The 21990-nt window shown below is 43.3% G+C and overlaps 1 protein-coding gene across 3 annotated transcripts in view; it reads left to right on the forward strand.

Moving 5' to 3' along the window:
* The window catches only part of GPR155 (G protein-coupled receptor 155), a 52530-nt gene that overhangs the window by 13469 nt on the left and 17071 nt on the right, over positions 1–21990 (forward strand). For all 3 annotated transcript variants that reach the window (XM_054044113.1, XM_054044112.1, XM_054044114.1), the window contains 5 exons: positions 8492–8891; positions 16164–16329; positions 17899–18054; positions 18678–18761; positions 20485–20605. In XM_054044113.1, the coding sequence (XP_053900088.1) occupies positions 8492–8891; positions 16164–16329; positions 17899–18054; positions 18678–18761; positions 20485–20605 (927 nt within the window). The remainder of the gene's footprint in view (positions 1–8491; positions 8892–16163; positions 16330–17898; positions 18055–18677; positions 18762–20484; positions 20606–21990) is intronic.

A 21990-nucleotide genomic window follows, 5' to 3' on the forward strand; every position in this document is an offset into this window, starting at 1 on the left:
AGTTCTTGATATAGTGCTCAAAACAGTCCATTACTGAGTTCCATCGCACGTCTTGTGGGAGAGTTAGTTTGGTTCCTCCCACTTTTTTCAGAGCAGCTGCTGCAAAGTGGTTGTTATGGAAATATTTTGCAATTTCAACAACATTAGCCTTTATTTCTGGAACACTGAAGTTTTTGGCTAGGAAGTGCATCAAATGAGCACTGCAACAGTACGGTATTAGCTTGGGACTCTCTTCTAAATTTCTTCTCATCTTGGATACATTTGCAGCATTGTCTGTGACCAAGCTGCGTACTAGACATTTGAATTTTTTTCACAGTTCGTTATAGCTTTTACTGCTAATTCTTGTAAGAGTTCTGTTGTGTGTGCATTTCCCGATGTACCAATTGTTTCTGAAGACATTCCCTTCTTCTGTTGTCACACAAGCACATACAGCAGGATCATTGTGGACGTTGCTCCACCCATCAAGGCTCAGGTTAACAATTTCACTCTCAAGACCTTTTGCACACTGCTCAATTTCTCTTTCATACACTTTATCCAGCAATTTGCCTGCGACATCTGCTCTGTTGGGTGGACTGTATCCTGGTCTTGATGACTGAACCATGTTAATGAAGTGTGGGATCTCAATCATATGGAAAGGAGAGTTTGTTTCATAAAAAAACAGGCAATTTTTTCATCAATTACCTCGTTTTGTAGTCTGCTGGTTCTTATCACAAGCTTATGTATAATTGTTTCTGGATGATGGAGATTTTTTTTTTTTTTCTTTTTGCTACAGGTGATATACTGTGGCTATGTGACATACATGATGTGACTGAAACACTACCATTTGCAGAGAACTGTGAAACTATAGAAAATGATGGTGATCTTGAAGGTGGATAGTCTTCAGTATCCTGTATGCTGAGGATAGATTCTCCTAAACAAAATAAGTCAATGCAGTTATTTAATTATCACCATACTGCTCATTTAGTATGTCTCATTGCATTCACTGACACTCAGCACTACTTTAAAGGTGAAATTATAAAAGGAAAATCTGCCTATTTCAGCTATTTATTTTTTATCACACCTGCATCTAAAATGATAGTACCATGGAGTAACAACTATATTTTTTGCTCAAACATGAGAATTCAAGAATAGTCGAGAAGGAAGACAGGCAGTCCTTAAGAAAGAAGTATGAAATAAAAAAATTTACCAACCTGAAGATATTGCATGTTCAGATATGTTCCTTTCATCATCTTCAACGCAGTTTCCTCCTGAGAAGGAACACTTCTCATGATGTTGTTTCATTCAGGCAACTAGGCCCTGCATTTCTTTGTTGCACTGTTTGCATTTTGCACGCATGCCTGTCTTACCCACAGGTAGAGGAACTTCATTAAAATATTCCCAAGCTGGGTCTCTTTTACAGCCTGCTGCCATTATAGGTTTTCCCTTCTAGTGAGAGAATGGTATGGTAGATCTCAAATCAATGAAGGCTACACTCAGAAAGACCTCAAGCCTTCTGGAATATGCTGCTCAAACAGTTTCACTTTTGTTTCTACTGCTTGTCCCTCCTTTCTCACATTTATCTCCAGACTTCTTCTCCTTGTCCAGATCTATTCTGCCCCCAGCAATCTTCTATTCATTGAACTTTTTGAAACTTTGCACTTTAGAGAGAGGTAAGGGATTGACTTTGTGTACACAAATTTGCAGAGGGACAATAGGGTTAAGTTCTGTTATAATAAGACTTATAGAAAGAGACCTTCTAAAAACGTTAAAATGTATTACTGGCACGCGAAACCTTAAATTAGAGTGAATAAATGAAGACTCGGCACACCACTTCTGAAAGGTTGCCGACCCCTGATCTAATGTGTATGTTTCCATCTATTGTGGAGTTTGTTCAAGAAGATTTAAATCTGCTCAAATCAGAATTTAACTACACCTCTACCCCCAATATAATGCTGTTCTCGGGAGCCAAAAAATCTTACCGTATTATAGGTGAAACCGCGTTATATCGAACTTGCTTTGATCTGCCAGAGCACGCAGTCCCCCCCCCCCCCCCCCCCGGAGCACTGCTTTACCGTGTTGTATCCGAATTCATGTTATATCGGGGTAGAGGTGTATCTACTTGTTTGCATGCTGGCATCTTGATTTCTTAGCAAGTGATGGAGGAAAGTTGCATCTTTTGGACTCAGTTCTAATATGTGATCATCAAGCATGCATTGTCATATGTTCTGTAGGGGAAATGTCACTTTGTACATACATCAGATTTTGCATGGCTCATGGTACTGAGTGACCATATATTTCAAATCTGAGCTTCTTGGGACTTTTTCTGTGCCTTCAGCATCAAGTGTAACAAGAAATCTCTTCTCTTTTCTAGTAGGATCTAAAAAAAACCCAAAATGATTTCTTTCAAGAATACAACTTTTATTCTGTTTATTTTTTTGTTATTGCATCCCTGTTTTTAAATTTCAACAATATAAAAACATAGCCCACTCCTTCTCCTCCACTTTTGGTAGGCAGGCTTTTTGTAGTTTTTGTTGCTTGTTTGCTAATGTGCATTTATTCACTTACAAAACTATTTACTATGTATCACAGCCCAAACATACCTGGAAAACTGGATTGTACACATAATTGTGTGTGTGTGTGTGTGTGTTTACTTATAATGACCTGTAATAATTTTAACAACACAACAGGAAAAACTGTGGCCATTTAAATAGCACTTAAAAGGTAAAGAGCACAATTTAAAAACCATACACTTACAGCTGAAATTTTTTTTTTGGCACGTCTGCACTTTACAATAGCAATTACTTAAAAGGACCCCTTCAGCATGAGTTCTGGTCAGTTTTAAAAATTAATCGAAAGCTACCTGTGAATTTCCATATTATTTTTTTAATTTTTATAACCATATTTTCCTATTTTTTAAATGTTTTTCTCTCCCTTGCTTTTGTATGAAAGACCCACACAAACAGGAAAAAGTGACAGACTGTACAGAAGAAACAGTGAAGCTGACTAGATACAAAGTGCTTTCAAATGCACCATGCAAACATACTGATTTTTGCCACCCTATTCATTTATAATAACAGTAGATGTTGCTTTCTTTTAACAATGTTTAAAAAAAAATCAAACATAAGTGTAATGTATGTATTTTTAAGTTAAGGGTAACTACTTACATTTTCATAGAGCCTTTTTATGATACCTTGAAGTGCTCTACAATAAGCTTGAAATTAAAAAATGAAATCCATCTTGATACTATTTACTTAAAAGCCAGTGAAACCAAATGTCTACGTTTCTTGCACAGGAAAAGATATTCTTCATATCAATAGGTTCAAGAGTTTAACAGAGCAGTTTGCAAGCATGCACACAATTGGAGAATCTGTCTGACAGAATGTCAGACTTGGGCATCTAGAGCAAGTAATGTGTTGGAAGTGTGTGTTTGTGTATATACACCTCTACCCCGCTATAACACTACCCGATAGGTATATTCGTATAACACGAATTAGGATATAAAGCGGTAAAGCAGCACTCCGGAGGGGCGGGGCTGCTCACTCTGGCGGATCAAAGCAAGTTCGATATAACGCAGTTTCACCTATAACGCAGTAAGATTTTTTTTTTTTTTTTTGGCTCCCGAGGACAGCATTATATCGAGGTAGAGGTGTATCTTGATTTTTAATAAGGCTTTTGGAATAGTCCCACATGACATTCTCATGTGCAAATTAGGGAAATGTGGTCTAGATGAAATTACTGTAAAGTGGGTGCACAACTGGTTGAAAGACCATACTCAAAGAATAGCTATCAATGGTTTGCTGTCAGATTGGGAGGACATATCTAGTGGGGTCTCACAGGGTCAGTCCTGGGTCTGGAACTATTCAATATTGTCATTAGTAACTTTGATAATGGAGTAGGGAGTGTGCTTATGAAATTTGTGGATGACACCTAGCTGGGAGGAGTTGCAAGCACTTTGGATGACAGCATTAGAATTCAAAATGACTTTGACAAATTGGAGAATTGGTCTGAAATAAACAAAATGAAATTCAATAAAGGTCAAGTGCAAAGTAATTCACTTAGGAAGGAAAAATCAAATGCACGACTATAAAATGGGGGGGGAAAACTGGCTAGGTGGTAGTACGGCTGAAAAGCATCTGTGGGTTTTAGTGGATCATAAATTGAATATGACAATGTGATGTATTTGCTAAAAAGGCTGATATCTCTGGGGTATATTAACAAGAGTGTAAGACATGGAAGGCAATTGTCCCACTCTACTTGGCACTGTGAGGCCTCAGCTGGAGTACTGTGCCCAATACATTTTAGGGCTGAACAAACTGGAGAGTCCAGAGCAAAGCAACAAAAATGAGAAAAGGTTAAGAAAATCTAACCTGTGAGGAAAAGCTAAAAAAACTGGGCATGTCCATGAGAAAAGAAGATTGAGAGGGAACCTGGTAAGTCTTCAAATATGTTAAGAGCTGTCTGTTATGGAGAACAATTGATCACTTTATGTCCACAGCAGGTAGAACAAGAAGTAGTTGGCTTAATCTGCAGCAGGGAAGATTTACGTTCGATATTAGGAAAAAAATTCTAACTATAAGGGTAGCTAACTCAGGAATAGGCTTCCAACGGAGATTGTGGAATCTCGCGCTCTCTCTCTTACTGTACCTATTTCTCTCTTCCTTCTTCAACAAACCCTAAAAAATACAAGTTCCATGAATATGGAAGAACCAATAGTACGTGCAATTAAAATGCTTGCAAATCAAGTAAGAATATGTTCTTTGATGCAGTGTTATCGGCAGCCTCTACTGCAGATGCAGGAATGCAAATAGTAGGGGAGGGATAGCCCAGTGGTTTGAGCATTAGCCTGCTAAACCCAGGGTTGTGAGTTCAATCCTTGAGGGGGCCATTTAGGGAACTGGGGTAAAAATCTGTCTGGGGATTGGTTCTGCTTTGAGCAGGGGGTTGAACTAGATGACCTTCTGAGATCCCTTCCAACCCTGATATTCTATGATTGTTAGACTGGCCTGTGGTATTTTCAGTATTCAACTGGGACAAGTAAACTAAGATTCTCTAAAGGTTTTGCAGTCTAATAATGTGTTGACTTAGCAAATCCAGATGGTTTCTGCCTTCAATGATTAAAATATAGAAATGAGGCATAACAGAGTACTTATAACTTGCCCTGTAAACTCTACTAATTACATAAGTACTGAGAGTAATGCTAAGTATGCGGAGTTATTGAGCTGTAAACAGAAAATGAAGTGTTTAACCAAGTGCTGTGAGGTAAATAGCTGAACAATGAGTCTTATAGGTGTGTGTTCATTTAGAGCCAGAAAGTCCTATTTTTTAATATGGCCTCACCCCCACCCCCTCAGCAATAGTCTGATCGTTTTGACCTTGAAGGTGCTAGTCTGTTTATAAAATCAGACCTCTCCCTCCCCTGACTCAGCCTCTCTGAGCAGGAGGTTGTCACTATCCCTTATGAAATGCCCTTTGCATAGTTTGAAGTCTTTTACTATTCTAATCAATGCTATTGAGCAATCAGGTTGGGGTTCCCACTTTTTCCTCCTCTGTACCTTTATTTCTCCAAATACTACTTTGAAGGTAGATCCTCACAAATGGGAGCTTTCAGCCTACATTTGCAATCCCCTCCCTGCCTTCTGGATTGGTTCTTGTTGTTGTTAGAAGAAGTCCCTTTTAGAGATACTAATTGACCTATATTATAATGTTTGCTCTCCCTAACCAAAGGGATAACCTAGTAAACAGCTAGTTGTCTGCTCTGCCGGCCCGCGGGACTGCCCCCCTGCGGCACTGCAGGCCCCGGGCCGCTCTCCAGAAGCGGCTGGCCCCCAGGCAGGGGGACAGAGGGCTCTGTGCGTTGCTCTTGCCTCCAGGCACTGCCCCCCGCAGCTCCCATTGGCTGGGAACAGGGAACCGCAGCCAATGAGGGTTTCGGGGGAGGTACCTGGAGGCGCAGCAAGGGCAGCACACACGGAGCCCTTCACCCCCTCCTCCCCCAGGGGCCGCAGCGCTTCCTGGAGCAGTGCAGGGCCGGGGACAGGGAAGGCAGGCAGGGAGTCTACTGTGGCCCCAGTGCGCCCCGCTGCCACCCTGGAGCCCGAAGCCCTCCTGCACCCTGCCCCGCAACTCTCTGTCCTAAGCCCACTGCCTGCACTTCACACCCCTCCTGCACCCCAACCCCCTGCCCTGAGCCCCTGCTGCACTCTGCACCCCTGTGCACCCCAACCCCCTGTCCTGAGCCCCCTCATACACCATGCACCTCTCCTCTGCCCCAGTCCCTTGCCCTGAGCCCCTTCCTGCACACCGCACTCCCTCCCACATCCCAACCCCCTGCCCCGGCCCTGCATACAATTTCCCCACCCAGACGTGGCCCTCGGCCCAAAAAGTTTGCCCACCCCTGGATTACAAGGACATAATGTCTTTGTTCCGAGTGCTCCCATGGCTTATAGGTTTACAAAACAGAAGTAGAATAAATTAAAAAAAAAAAAAAGGTCTAATTGTTTTCATTGCTGCTATAGGTAGTAGTGAAATTGTCAAGAGTTGTCAACTTATGCAGCTACTTGTCTTGGTAAAATTTATGAACAGCAGTGGAGGCAGTCTCGGGGAGCTAGTCACAAGGGAGGCTGAAGGAGGAGGGCAGATGAGAGTAGTTGGCGTTTTTTCTCATTGCCTTTGAACCAGACAGGAGGTTGGTGGAAATGTAAAGTAGTGGAGCCTCTCCCCTCTTGCCTTTCACAGCAGCTAAGAAGTTCTGAGGGGCTGTGGGGAGGGGAGAGAGAGAGCAAGCTTCTAGCTACTGCAGGTAGGCACTGGCATTTCACATATGATGCAGGCTGGTGCACAAGATGGCACCAAAGACAGCCCTCTCCCACTTGTTTGCAGGGTTGGGCTTCTCACTGGGGCTGTGTCCCTGGATCTCATTTTTGGAGCTCCCAACCCTACTTCTGGCTAGCAGGTCTAATTCTTCCATTAGCAGATGTCTAAAAGTTTAACAAGCCCTAGGCCAGGTATGCATTAGGAGTGCTCTGCTGCTATAGTTATACTGCTATACTCTACTAGAGACTGACTGGCACAGCTATGTCATTCACTAAGCATACCTCATCACACTGTGGCTGACATAGCTATGCCAGCAAAAGTTTGTAGTGTAGACCTGGCCCTAGTTAAATGTCAGTTTGCACCAATGCTTTGGCTTACTAAGGCCTGGTCTGCACTTAAAATTTGTTTGACCTATCTACATTGCTCAGGGATGTGAAAAATTTCACACCCTGTGTGTTGAAATTAGGTTGACTTAACCCCCGTCGTAGGCACAGCGAGGTTGTCAGAAGAATTCTTCCATCAGTGCAGCTACCACCTCTTGGAGAGGTGGAGTAACTACAAAGATGGAAACAACCCTTCGATCGATGTAGGAAGTGTCTACACTATGGCTACAGCGGTAGCGCAGCATATCCTAATAACTTGCACTTTTTTCACTGCTTTCATCCAAGGTTCTGAAAGTATTTTACTGGTTATTTTACAGTGCCCAGAAGTGTGATAGGCATCTGCAGAATATACAGAAGCTACAGACTCTGCTCTGAAGACGTGACATAATAAAAGGGTTGGGAAGGATTGCTAAAGCTACAGTGTATATGAACCTTTAACTAATTATTTGACAGCAATCCTGTGAGGATACGTATCATACACCCTTTATACTGATGTGTAAAGTGGGTCACAAAGTGGTTAATGGCCTGATCTTTAGAATTCAATGAGAGCTGTGTGTGCTCAGTACCTTTGAAGTGGGAGCCCGAAGTGGTTCATTCAAGGCCACACCAAATTGTTGTCAATGGAAACAGAACCTAAGATGCCTAAATCCCAGCTCCTGACCTGAGTAGTCCCAGAACACGAACACTGCTTATTTGTTTTGCACTAATTTATCTTTTAATTTATTATATGGAGTGCCATAAAGTGAGCATAAATACACCATGATGAATTACACCTGTCATATCCACTGGGTACATTTCAAAGAGATCTAAAAGACTTGTAAGAAGAAAAACAATTTGCAAATTGGACTCTTACACAAACTGTGCTATTAATATGCAATGACTCTCCCATGATTCTGGAATGTGCAGCAAAAACAATTTCTTTTATCTGAAATGCTGAACAATCTACAGTAGAGGGCATATGGTGGTATTGTTTTGGTGTTGTACAGCAATATTAGAACCCTGTTTCAAAATGAATCATTCTGTCAGCTGGCCCTTGGGGTATTCATAGTACAGTAAAGCAACATGGGTTAGTTAATCTTTTATCATGTTTATTATTTTCAATGCATATCTATGGTCTAATGGCAATTAACCAGGCATTTCTTTATATCTTCACTGTCCTCTTGCACTAGTTGTAAGTATTCAACTGTTAATTAGGCTAATATGGTTAGTATGAACATCTTTTTATATATTTGAGAGACAATCATTCATTTTAATATTAAATCCTATATTTTTGTTAAAGTATTGTCAATAATCATTTTCCATTTCCTGTTTTCTAGTTGAAGCTTTATATCAAACCACTTACCCAGAATATCTCCAATACATTTACTTAGTGGCTCCGATATCTCTTATGATGCTAAACCCAATTGGGTTTATCTTCTGTGAAATCCAGAAATGGCGAGATAATCGCAGTATGTTGCACAACAAAATGAAAATAGTGGGACTCGGTCTCCTTCGAGTGTTGCAGAACCCAATAGTATTCATGGTCTTCATAGGAATTGCTTCAAATTTTATTCTTGGCCAGAAGATTCCGGTATATCTTGAAAATTTCCTTGATGGACTAGCTAGTTCATTTTCTGGCTCAGCACTTTTTTACCTTGGACTCAGCATGGTGGGACAAATAAAAAAACTGACCAAGAATGCGTTTGTTGCACTGATTCTTCTCATCACAGCTAAACTGTAAGTTTGAGGTGTTTACTTTTGTATTTACATGTTTCAATATTTTTTGTATATCTCAACATGTAGAAAAGCATTAAATAGACAGTATTACTAATACTTCTCCATATCTCTGGCAACTAATCTCTTATCTTCTTAAAACTTACTTTTTCATTCCAAACTGCTTGGTTAGTTTTTGTATTTTGCTTAGCTTAAACAATGAAACTAAACTGGTGAGCTTTATTCGTTCCTATTTGCTTTTGAGTCATTTGAACGTCTTGTGCTACAATATTTAAATTCCCCAAATAATTTTGGATTAAATTATTTTTAAAACCCACTTCTGTTCACATTAGACTATAAAACTGTTTATTTAAATCTAAATTTTGAGTATCAGTAGATGATAGTTTCCCTTTAAAGTTCAGCCAATTTGCCAGTGAAGTAACTTCTGCCATCTCTCTGCCCTGACTAAATAAAGATAAATGTTCTTATTGCTGAACTGTGCACTCTTTGCTTGCTATGAAGCTACAATTCACATCACAGTATTACTGCTCTGATATAGTCAAAGACAGGGGCGGTTCCAGGCACCAGCGCACCAAGCGCGTGCCTGGGACGGCAAGCCGCGGGGGGCGGCCTGCCAGTCGCCGTGAGGGCGGCAGTCAGGCTGCCTTCGGCGGCATGCCTGCAGGAGATCCGCCAGTCCCATAGCTTTGGCGGCAGTTCGGCGACGGGTACGCCGAAGGCGCGGGACCAGCGGACTCCTGCAGGCGTGCTGCTGAAGGCTGCCTCACTGCCGTGCTTGGGGCAGCAAAATACATAGAGCTGCTTCTGGTCAAAGAAATATAAACATCATCTGAAGAGGAGCTTAGATGTTGGCAGAGTAAAAATTAATTAACATGCAGAACCCAGATCAGTGATAGTGAAGTTGTGAATTGGACACATGAAAAGAATATGAAAGAAAATTAATTGATGTCCATGCTATTTTTTGTTTAATACTAGGCCTATATACATCTGTGTGGATTTTTTGCCCCATTCCCTCTCTTCCCCCCACCCCCACCCCCATCCAAAAAAGATGGTGTCTTGACACAGCATTGTTAAGGGAAACTTCCCCTTCCTCCCCCCCTTGCTTGGAAAATCATGGCCAATATTTCCCAACCTAGATGCCTAAAGATAGGCTCAGAATTCTATGTTTAGGGACTTGCCTGACTTTCAAAGGTGGTGAGTGAGCACCTGCAGCTACCAATGAATTCAGGTGGCATTTGTGGATGCTCAGCACCTCTGAAAATCAAGTAAATTTTTATTTACATATCTTAACAAGGAGTTAGGAGACTAACTTGAGGCAACCACCTTTTGGTCTTTGACTTTGCACAAAAAGCAGCTCCGCATATTATAACAAAATAGGCTTATACCCTAAAGCAGTGGTCTCCAACCTTTTTACGCCCAAGATCACTTTTTGAATCTAAGGGCAACTCAGGATCTACCCCGCCCCAATCACTCCATTTCCCCCCCACACCCTCACTCACTTTCACCGGGCTGGGGGTAGACGGGGGGGTGCAGGCTGTAGGCTGGGGCCAAGGGGTTTGCAGTGTGAGTGGGGGCTCTGGGCTGAGCCTGGGGCAGGGGGTTGTGGTGCAAGCTCTAGGAGGGGGTTTGTGTGCAGTAGGGGGCCCTGGGCTGGGGCAGAGTGTTGTGGTGCAGCAGGGGGTACAGGGTGATGGCTCCGGGAGGGGGCTCAGGGATGGGGATTGGGGTGCGGCCTCCCACCGGGCAGCACTTGCCTCCGGTGGCTCCCAATCGGCGGCGGGTGCAGCGAGGTTAAGGCAAGCTCCCTGCCTACCCCGGCCCCACACCACTCCCGGAAGGGGCCAATATGCCCCTGCGGCCCCTGGAGCGGGGTCCGAGGAGGGGGGCACATGGCTCCGTGTGCTGCTCCTCTCTGCAAGCACCGTCCCCATAGCTTTCCTGGCCGATGGGAGTTGTTGGGGCGGTGCTCGCAGGCAGGAGCAGCGTGCGGAGAGAGACTGCGGGCTGCAGTGGCCGCTTCCGGGAGCGGTGTGGGGCTGGGGTAGGCAGGGAGTCTGCCTTAGTGGCAGCCACACTGCTGGAGATCGCGATCGACTGGGAGATCCTCTAGGATCGACCAGTTGATCGCGATCCGACCAGTTGGTGACAACTGTCCTAAAGAGATTCTAGTTCTCAGTGCAACTTATAAAAAAAATTCTTTGAGAGTTAGTCAGTTTTAAATTGTCTCTGATGTTTGGTGACTAAATAGGAAGGTTTACTGTGTAGTCGGTGAATGCTGTTTCAGTTTTGCAAGAAGAACTCTGCTAAGCTCAAAGAATCTCAGCTCACCACACAGAAGACTTTCCCACTTACACTAGATGCTTGCTGTTTGTTTTGTTCTTTTTAAGAAGGGGCAGGATACCCAAAATTGTTTAACCTGAATATTTGTAGCTTTGTTTTGTCTGTAAAGTTCATGCTCACCAATGGACTCTTAGAGCAAGCTGTTCAAACATGCGTGATTGCCCACTTCTTTATTCTGCAGCCTGTGGGATTTCCCCAGTTCTAATACAGATTTCCCCCAGGAGCAGTTGTCACTATATGGCATTTTTCCTTCAGTTAGCAGAGCAAAGTATGTGTAGGCTTTCTCAGAGTCTACTGCAATTTTGCTGATCTATGGACTGTTTGGGAGATGACAAGGATGCTAAAAATAGCAGAGCTCTCGCTTGCCTCTGTGACACAGCATCTCCAAAATCATGCCAGGAACTAGATTGTTTTCAGATGCTCCATCTGGCTGCCTGACATGTGGAAATTTTTTTCTGACTTGGTTATCTCAAACAAGATTCTGGATCAGATCTCGATTGTGCTCGTACAAAATTCATATTGACTGGCTTGAAAACCAGAGAAAATTATTTTCAAAGATTTATATGGTGACTCTGAGGGTATGTCTACGCTACGGGATTAATCCGAATTTACAGAATTCGAATTTTGGAAACAGATTGTATAAAGTCGAATGTATGCGGCCACACTAAGCACATTAATTCGGCGGTGTGCGTCCATTTACCGGGGCTAGCGTTGATTTCCGGAGCGTTGCACTGTGGGTAGCTATCCCATACCTATCCCATAGTTCCCGCAGTCTCCTCCGCCCATTGGAATTCTGAGTTGAGATCCCAATGCCTGATGGGGCCAAAAACATTGTCGCAGGTGGTTCTGGGTACATCCTCCCCCTCTCTTCAGGGAAGCAAAGGCAGACAAACGTTTCGTGCCTTTTTCCTGGGTGAACAGTGCAGACGCCATACCACGGCAAGCATGGAGCCCGCTCAGCTCAAGACAGCAGTCATGAACATTGTAAACACCTCGCACGTTATCGTGCAGTTTATGCTGAACCAGAACCTGCAAAACCAGGTGGCGAGGAGTAGGCTACGGCAGCGCGGCGGCGAGAGTGATGAGGACATGGACGTGGAATTCTATCAAACCGCGGGCCCTGGCGCTTTGGAGATCATGCTGTTAATGGGGCAGGTTATAGCCGTGGAACACCGATTCTGGGCCCGGGAAACAAGCTCAGACTGGTGGGACCGCATAGTGTTGCAGGTGTGGGACGATTCCCAGTGGCTGCGAAACTTTCGCATGTGTAAGGGCACTTTCATGGAACTTTGTGACTTGCTTTCCCCTGCCCTGAAGCACCAGAATACCAAGATGAGAGCAGCCCTCACAGTTGAGAAGCAAATGGCGATAGCCCTGTGGAAGCTTGCAACGCCAGACAGCTACCGGTCAGTCGGGAATCAATTTGGAGTGGGCAAATCTATTGTGGGGGCTGCTGTGATGCAAGTAGCCAAAGCAATCACTGAGCTGCTGCTACGAAAGATAGTGACTCTGGGAAATGTGCAGGTCATAGTGGATGGCTTTGCTGCAATGGGATTCCCTAACTGTGGTGGGGCGATAGATGGAACCCATATCCCTATCTTGGCACCGGAGCACCAGGGTACCCAGTACATAAACCGCAAGGGGTACTTTTCAATGGTGCTGCAAGCACTTGTGGATCACAAGGGACATTTCACCAACATCAACGTGGGCTGGCCAGGAAGGGTTCATGACGCTCGCGTCTTCCGGAACACTACTCTGTTTAAACGGCTGCAGCAAGGAACTTACTTCCCGGACCAGAAAATAACCATTGGGGATGTTGAAATGCCTATAGTTATCCTTGGGGACCCAGCCTACCCCTTAATGCCATGGCTCATGAAGCCATTCACAGGCAGCCTGGACAGGAGTCAGGACATTTAAAAGGTCGCTGGTGCTCGTTACTGACTCGCTCAGACCTCAGCCAAACCAATATCCCCATTGTTATTGCTGCTTGCTGTGTGCTCCACAATCTCTGTGAGAGTAAAGGGGAGACCTTTATAGGGGGGTGGGAGGCTGAGGCAAATCGCCTGACTGTGATTATGTGCAGCCAGACACCAGGGCGATTAGAAGATCACACCAGGAAGTGCTGCGCATCAGAGAAGCTTTGAAAACCAGTTTCATGACTGGCCAAGCTACGGTGTGAAAGTTCTGTTTGTTGAAAACCCGCCCCCTTGATTAACTCATTCCCTGTAAGCAAACCACCCTCCCCCCTTAAATCACAGCTTGCTTTTAAAGGAAATAAAGTCACTATCATTTAAAAATCATGTATTCTTTATTAATTGATTATAAACATAGGGAGAGAACCGACAAGGTAGCCCGAGTGGGGTTTGGGAGGAGGATAGGAGGGAAGTAAAAGGCCACTGAAAAAAGTCAATATTAATGACAGCCTTTTGGTTGGGCTGTCCACTGGGGTGGACTGAGAGGGTGCACGGAGGGAGGTTATACAGCGGCTGCAGCAGCACTCTGTTATCCTGCTGCCGTTCTTGAAGCTCCACCAGACACCGGAGCATGTCCGTTTGATCACGCAGCAGCCCCAGCATTGCAGCCTGCCACCTCTCATCTCGAGCGTCCCTCGTGACCTCATGTTCACTGGCATCTTTCCTGTACTTAGATAACGTGTCCTTCCACTCATTCAAATGAGCTCTTTCATTGCAGGTGCATTCCATTATTTCTGAGAACATCTCGTCTCGCATCCTCTTTCTCGCTGCCTTATCTGAGATAGCCTTCGGGATGGAGGAGGGAGGCTTGAAAAATTTGCAGCTGCTGGAGGGATGGAAAAAAAGAGAGAAGTTTTTAAAAAGATACATTTTACAGAACAATGCTTACACTCTTTCACGGTGAACAACACTATTCACATTACATAGCACATATGATTTCAGTACAAGGTTGCATTTTGCATCTTAATATTGAGTGCCTGTGGCTTTGATATTAGAGATCACAGACGCAGGTCCGGGCAACAGAATTCGGCTTGCATGCGGTCATGGTAAGCCATTGTCTTTCGGCTTCTGCGCCCTCCTTTCCCACATACCAAGCAAAGCCTGTTGACTGCTGCGGTTTTCCTGTTAACCTTCAGCAGCAGAAAACAAACTAACCCCCCTCCCCAATCCAATTCTCTGGGATGATCGCTTTATCACTCCCCCCCACCGTGTGGCTGGTATCAGGGAAGATCCCTGCTAGCCAAACGTGAAAAGCTCAGCGCCAATACCCCCTTCCTCACCCCCCCCCCCCCCCCGCGCTTGGCTAACTGCAGGGAAATATTTCTTTTCAGCCACAGGCAAACAGCCCAGTAGGTTGGGCCACCTCCGTCCCATTAATTAAATTCCCGTATTTCAACCAGGTTACCATGAGCGATATCACTCTCCTGAGGATTACACAGTGAGATAAAGAACAGATGTTGCTTGAATGCCAGCAAACACCGCGACCATACGCTGCCAGGCTTTGTCATGCAGTGATACCAGATTACTTGCTACTAGCATGGTGTGGTCAAATGTTCTACCATGGAGAAGAGAATAAGGCTGTACTGCCCGGAAACCTTCTGCAAAGGCTTTTGCTTCATGGAGCTGTCCCTGGAGGATTTCCGCTTCATCCCCAGACACGTTAACAGATTTTTCCAGTAGCTGTACTGGCCGCGAATTCATCCCAAGTCCTCAGGGCAAATTTATCATTAAAAAACGCTTTTAAACCATGTCTTATATTTTAAAAGGTAAACTCCCCTGAGGTCCCTTCCATGGGGTCATGGTCTTGGGTACTGGCTTGGGTGGGTACTTCAGTCAGGCTGAGAAAAAGATCCTGGCTGTTGGGGAGAAAGGAGTGCTGTGTGCTCTCCGCAAGCTCATCTTCCTCCTCCTCCTCCCCCTCCGCAGAATCCTCTGGTGTGGCTGATGAGATTACCCTCGCCTCGGAATCCACGGTCAGAGGTGGGGTAGTGATGGCGGCCCCCCCCTAGAATTGCATGCAGCTCAGCCTAGAAGCAGCATGTCTGCGGCGCTGACCTGAAGCGACCGTTTGCCTCCTTTGTTTTCTGATAGGCTTGTCTGAGCTCCTTGACTTTCACACGGCACTGCTCTGAGTCCCTATTGTGGCCTCTCTCCATCATGCCCTTGGAGATTTTTTCAAAAGTTTTGGCATTTCGTCTTTTCGAACGAAGTTCTGTTAGCACTGAATCCTCTCCCTATATAGCAATCAGATCCAGTACCTCCTGTACGGTCCATGCTGGTGCTCTTTTTCGATTATCGGCCTGCATGGTTACCTGTGCTGATGAGCTCTCTGTGGTCACCTGTGCTCTCCTGTGCTGGGCAAACAGGAAATAAAATTCAAATGTTCGCGGGGCTTTTCCTGTCTACCTGGCCAGTGCATCCAGTTCAGATTGCTGTCCAGAGCGGTCACAATGGTGCACTGTGGGATAGCTCCCGGAGGTCAATACCATCGAAATGCGCCCACACTAACCCTAATTCGAAATGACAATATCGATTTCGGCGCTACTCCGCTCGTCGGGGAGGAGTACAGAAATCGATTTTAAGAGCCCTTTATTTCGAAATAAATGTCTTCGTTGTGTGGACAGGTGCAGGGTTTATTCGATTTAACGCTGCTAAATTCGAATTAAACTCATAGTGTAGACCAGGCCTCAGATTGGAATCTACTTCTGTCTGTATTAGTTCATGCTGCAGTAGTTAGCAGGTATCTAAACTTACTGTTGGAGTTCTATTATATATTTCTTTGAACATGATTTTGTGCATACATACCATTGTATCCAGTTGCTGAAAGTGAGGTTCCTCTTTTCTTTGTATATTTAATACTGTTATTCAGACACGCCTGAAATTTCCCCTTTTGAGGTGAAAGCAATGCAGGGAAATGTCACTTAAGTGAGTAATGTGTACTCATTTTTTCTTTCCTTTTCAGACTGATGATGCCACTTTTCTGTAGAGAGATGGTGGAATTGTTGGACAAGAATGACAGCTTAGTCAACCACACCAGTTTATCGAACTATGCATTTCTCTATGGAGTCTTTCCAGCAGCACCTGGCGTGGCTATCTTTGCAAACCAGTTCAATATGGAAGTAGAGATTGTATGTGCCTGACATTTAGCAAACTCAGCACTAATTTTGATTTTAATTTTACTGAACTAATATTTTTAATACAAACTTTTGAGAAAGTTAAGTTTTCATAATATAGACACATCTGGGTCTCTTATGCTCCCCAGATATCAAAATATGAATTACATTTCAAATTAACAATTAAACCATGCAATTTTTTTCTGCTTTCTGTTTCAAGTGTTCACATAAGACAGATTTTTTTTTTAAACCTAAGATCCTATTCCTAGAGTCTAGATTAAGAAAAATATGTGGACTGAAATAACTTAAAGCATAAGGAAAATTCTATATGCTCCTGTTGAAGCCAATGGAAATTTTATCACTTGCTTCAGTGGGAGCTGAATTAGGTCACTGCTATGAGCTTTTGAAAATCCCACCTAGAGTGACTCTCCCCTTTGGTTAAACCTTATGATAAAAACATATAGTTCTTGTTCCTTATCCAGAGGACACTGCTCCAATTTACCTATTGGATTTATTACAAATAACTCTTAAACAGAAGAGATGTTTTATGAAGTGAGACAAATTCTTACAGGTATTCCCCATACGCTTCAGGGTGGAAAGTCCAAGTAGCCAGGGTGCATCATGTTTATTACCAGACCCAGCAAATGGCTCCTATCCACAGCTTCCCATATAGATTATTCAAGATGCTGAGAGAGAGAGAGAGACTCTGGGGAATAGATTATATATGGAGCTGCTGCTGCCTTGAATATGGGCACACATTGATGCTACTTTTTTAGCAGCATTTTGGAGTGGCATTTCACATAGTTCCAGAGTCTGGCCCTATATACATGTGCATCTGTAACTGTTTGATTGTTTTCAATATTCCTTCTAGGCAAAATAATATTAAAACATTTGTCTTAATTTTTTAGAAAAAACACAGATTTTTGCAAAAATATACAAGAAAGCTACAATAACGAAGCATTGTAGGCTGAATTTTGTGTCTGCCAACCTTGGCAATGTCCCTTTTTTAGACAGAGGGCTGGTGTGTGTAGAATCTCCACTGCTTCCGCTGTGTGAATTCTGAAAGCAAGGAAGCCATGGAAAATCAAAATATAAGTAACTTATAAACACATCCAGGCTTTTTTTCCCTTCTTGAATTTGAGTGATAAAAAATGCACATCTGCACAACCAAATTTTGTGAATGTAAAACATAAAGCTGTGCATTGGAGGGAGAGACTGACACACAGCACTGTACTGCGTGCGCCCAGTCCTGTACTGGAGTCATCGGGATTACTCGTGTGAGAATGCACTGTTAATTAATGAGAATTTGCAGGGAGGGCTCCCAAATGGACGTTGTTTTTGATTACGCTTGTTACAAGATGTTCATCTTATTCTTAACTGTCTGCAAAAAATGGATGTATTTCCTTCAATTCATAGCCCAAATTCTAGTTGATCTTCTAACCATGCAATACATTGACTTCAGTAGAATTCCATATGGTATTTAAGACCAGGGTAGAATTTTGCCCATAGTGTATTTCGTAAAAACATAATTTAACTAGAGATTTGATATCTTCTCCACTGTCTCCTCTTGATTTCTCTTTGCAGATTACCTCAGGAATGGTGATAAGCACATTTGTGTCTGCTCCTATCATGTATGTTTCTGCTTGGCTATTGACCATTCCATCTATGGATCCAAGCCCACTGGCATCTGCAATCCAAAACGTTAGCTTTGATATAAGTATTGTCAGTCTCGTCTCCCTGGTAAGTATTGATAATACAGTAAGGCGAAGAAAATACCAAAACCACATTAAGTGGCAGTAAGGTAGTGACAAACAACAAGCCAGGTAATTGAAAGACAAAATTGTCATTTCATCACTCTTATCCTGTTGTAGGAGAGGGGAGGAGAGACGAAAGAGGCTCCCCAGTGTAGGGTAAATGGTCCACCATAAAGCTAACATGAACACTAAGTGGTAGTAAAAAAGGATGGTCCAGTGGTTAGGGCATTAGAGAGAGGGCGTGCGCCAGATCCTCCTATCCTGAGCACCCCTAAGGAGGCATAGGTGGCTTTTCAGCATCTTTTCCACCCCTTTGTTTGTGAAGGGCAAGCAGCCTTCAGCACATGATAGAGCAGCTTTAACTTGCCCCAGCAACAACAGTCCCCTAGAAGTCACACCATCCCAAGCACACAGAACTGCACTGTGGCTATGTCCCCTATGGGAAAGGGACTGGGAGCAGGTGGCATAGAGCTGACTCTTCCAGCTTTGTTACCTAAAAACAAAAGGAAATGACTTGTTGGATATTTAATTCCGGTATGGTAAGCCTGAGTGCTCATCTTAATTTTTAAAAGTCCTAAATTGAACTCTTATTTCTTTTGTGTGTTTCAGATCTGGTCTCTTACTGTTATTCTTTTGAGTAAGAAATATAAACATCTTCCTCATATGCTGACAACAAACTTACTCATTGCTCAGGTCAGTACCATGTAGAATATAAAAAACTTTTATTTTTTCTGAAAAAGCTTTCCACACAGAGATTACTTTATAAAATAATGAAGGGAAAAAAGATCTAACACGTTACTTTCTAAATAGCTTCAGTGTTACTATGCCTCAGAGATTTTGTGTAGTAGACTGTATAGTATTTACTGTACAGAACAATTGTTTGTGATTCTGTTTGAATAAAATGATGATGACATTAAAGTCTTTCTGATAGAACTGTGTCTCATACTGAGAAATAGAGGAAATTCAGAGGGAAAGCTCAGATTTGGGATACATTCTTTTCTCAATTTTATATGTGTAATTCTAAGTCGTGTTAATCATATCTCTAAAGATATATTCTACCTTTTCATCCCAAAATGCTTCCCAATCTATATATACATTAAGCACCATTGAAATGAAGCCATCTTCATTTGGTTGCTGTCAGCCACTTGAGGACATCTGGTACACAGCAGATGGCCCAACAGTGAGAGGGAAATGTTGGCCAAGGACACCGAGCAAAACCTTGTATTTGAGAAAAGAGCCATGGAATCTTTAAGGTTCAGACTTGACAGAAAAGATTTGGATTTATAAGGTCTCCGCTGCAAGATTTGCATAAATGGAGTAAATTGCATGAGAATTCTCCATGTACTGTGAGACAAGAAAAGACTGAACCATCCTTTACGCACTGGAATCTGTGTGTGTGCTTTTTTTCCCATGCTTTGCAAATGTTACTCTTGCTGTCATTTAGATAGGATCATAAACATGCAGCATAAATTCATACAGTAGTTGCGGGACTGTTCTCTCCATACACATATGTAATTCCCATTGTTACAAGTAGGAGTGAGTTACATGTGCCTAGCATTGGGAGAAAAGAACACATAGGACCTTCTTTCCTGGAAGTCAACTGCAAAACTCCCATTGAGTTCAGTGGAGGATGATGGTGCCTGTTGTGTGCATATGCAGCAGACCTTTTTCTTAAGTATAGTATTGATAGAAATATATAGTACAAAATATTAAAACCAGTGAGGCTCTGTTGACTATTATGGGGTCATCCTTTTCAAATATGATTTATTTAAATCGGACACTTCATTTTTATAACTGCAAGTTAACTTCAACTGTAAAGGTTATTGTTCTTAAATTTTTATTATAGTAACTTATCTGGGCCTCTTCACTACTAAGAAGAACAGGAGTACTTGTGGCACCTTAGAGACTAACAAATGTATTAGAGCATAAGCTTTCGTGGACTACAGCCCACTAAGATTATCCTTGGACAGGTTGTGTCCCCAAGTGTGAATTATTTACCTGGTAATTCTCTCAGATATCCAAACCTCTGTCAATCTCAGGGTTTTTTTCAATGCCCCTAAAACACTTTAGACAAAAAGGGTGTTTAATACATTGTATAAAATTTGTTTTCTGAACCCTCTTCCTTCAGGTTTCTCTAACTCTAGAGTATGTTTGTTGTCAAAAATAGAAAATCCCTGAAAAACAGATGCTTATGTCAGTGACGTAGCCTTAACTTGAGGCCACTATTGCACTGCTTTAATGCTGTCAAAACTCATTTTTAAATATCTAAGAATCCATAAATTCAAACAAAATTCAGTTGTCTGGCTGCAGATAGTGGATTTTTGGTAACTATTGTCTCTGTGCCACACTATTTATTTTTCCCTTAATATTTTCATTTCAATACAAAAATGATGGCAGCTTCACTCTCCTTTCACAGGTTGTTGCCTGCATTGGAATGGTGATATGGAATTTCATTATTAGAGAGAGAAACATCACTCTGCAGATTCTGGTGTTCATCTTGTTATACAGCTCGCTTTATAGTACTTATTTGTGGACAGGTAAGTTGGAATGTGAAAAACTTCTGCTTTCATGTGGTAAAAATAAGTATTGTAGGGTACAATTAATGTTCTAGAGTAATTGATTGTACTCTGCAGAGTCATCTTTCCTTATATTGTATGTTAATCATTTATATAATATTATAAATGTTCACAGTTCTGTACAGTGGTAGGTCATTGCCAAACAGAAACATACATGCCTGCACTGAGGAGCTTACAGACTAAGGCCCTGATCCTGCAATTGGTAGTTTGTAGACAGATTGCTGTGCTTATGCAGAGCTCCGTTGCCTTGAGTGCAGTTCTGCATAGATGCTGCAGCCTGCTTGTACTGAACAAATTGCAGAAATATGCCTTAAAGGCAAAAGCAAACATAGAGTGAACAGTGGGGTTTAGCCTTTTAACATTTCATAAACAGTGTGTGGGTTTTCTGTAGGTTCTTAAGGATGGAGACAGTGGCAAAACAGACCAAAAGAGGTGGAAGGAATGAGGCAGGATACTTGGATAGCCTAATGTGAGTGTGACGGGGTGTACCAACCCTGCATGGGGCCAACAGGGCCTGCCCAATAACGGTGGGCCCAAGAGACCACAGACCTCGCTTCTGCTGCACATGCTCAAGGTGGAAGGGACAGATAAAAGGAGGCAACCCAGCTCAGTCTGGGCTGGCTGGGGAGGAGGAAGGATGTGTGCTGCAGGCTCCTGCAGAGACACCTGTGACTCTCCAAACGGTGGGGACTGTGGACCTGGACTACGCTGTGGATGACCAGCCAACTGCAGAGACTGACTGGGACGCTGAGCCACTGCCAGCCGGGGAGAGGCCCGAGATGCACCTTGCGATAGAAAGGACCCAGGGAATGTGATAGAAGCTGATGCTTAAACTCTTAACTGGGAATTTGCCTGGGTTCCCCTCCAACCCCCACCCCACCTGCTAGTAGGTGTGGCTACTGCTTGTTTATTCTGCCCCACCCAGGGGCTACAGACTGACTGTTTGTTCCACCCTGCTCAGAGGGTCAAAACCCCAACTGCTATTGCCTGCCCCAGCCAGGAGGCCCACGGGCCATAGTCTATTGTCTGCTTGGTCCTGCCAGGGGTCCCGAGCCCTCCTTGTACTTACCTGATCCCACAGGGAGTCCCGATGACTGTGTGATGAGATGTACCAACCCCGCACTGGGTCAATGGGGATGGCCCCACTCAACATGCAGGGTCCCCCATGACAGTGAGGATGACCATGTAGAATCATGTAGTTATCTGAATTTTCCACATCATGTAGATTATGTTTTTTTAGCTTTTCATTGGCTTTTGATGAGAAAACATGAACAGGCACAAACAAGGTTTCTTGTGAGGAAACTTTAGCCAGGCTTGAAAAGGCCTCCCGCCTCTCCTGTACTACT

Source organism: Malaclemys terrapin, chromosome 11 (assembly GCF_027887155.1).
Source record: "Malaclemys terrapin pileata isolate rMalTer1 chromosome 11, rMalTer1.hap1, whole genome shotgun sequence".
Lineage (NCBI taxonomy): Eukaryota > Metazoa > Chordata > Testudines > Emydidae > Malaclemys > Malaclemys terrapin.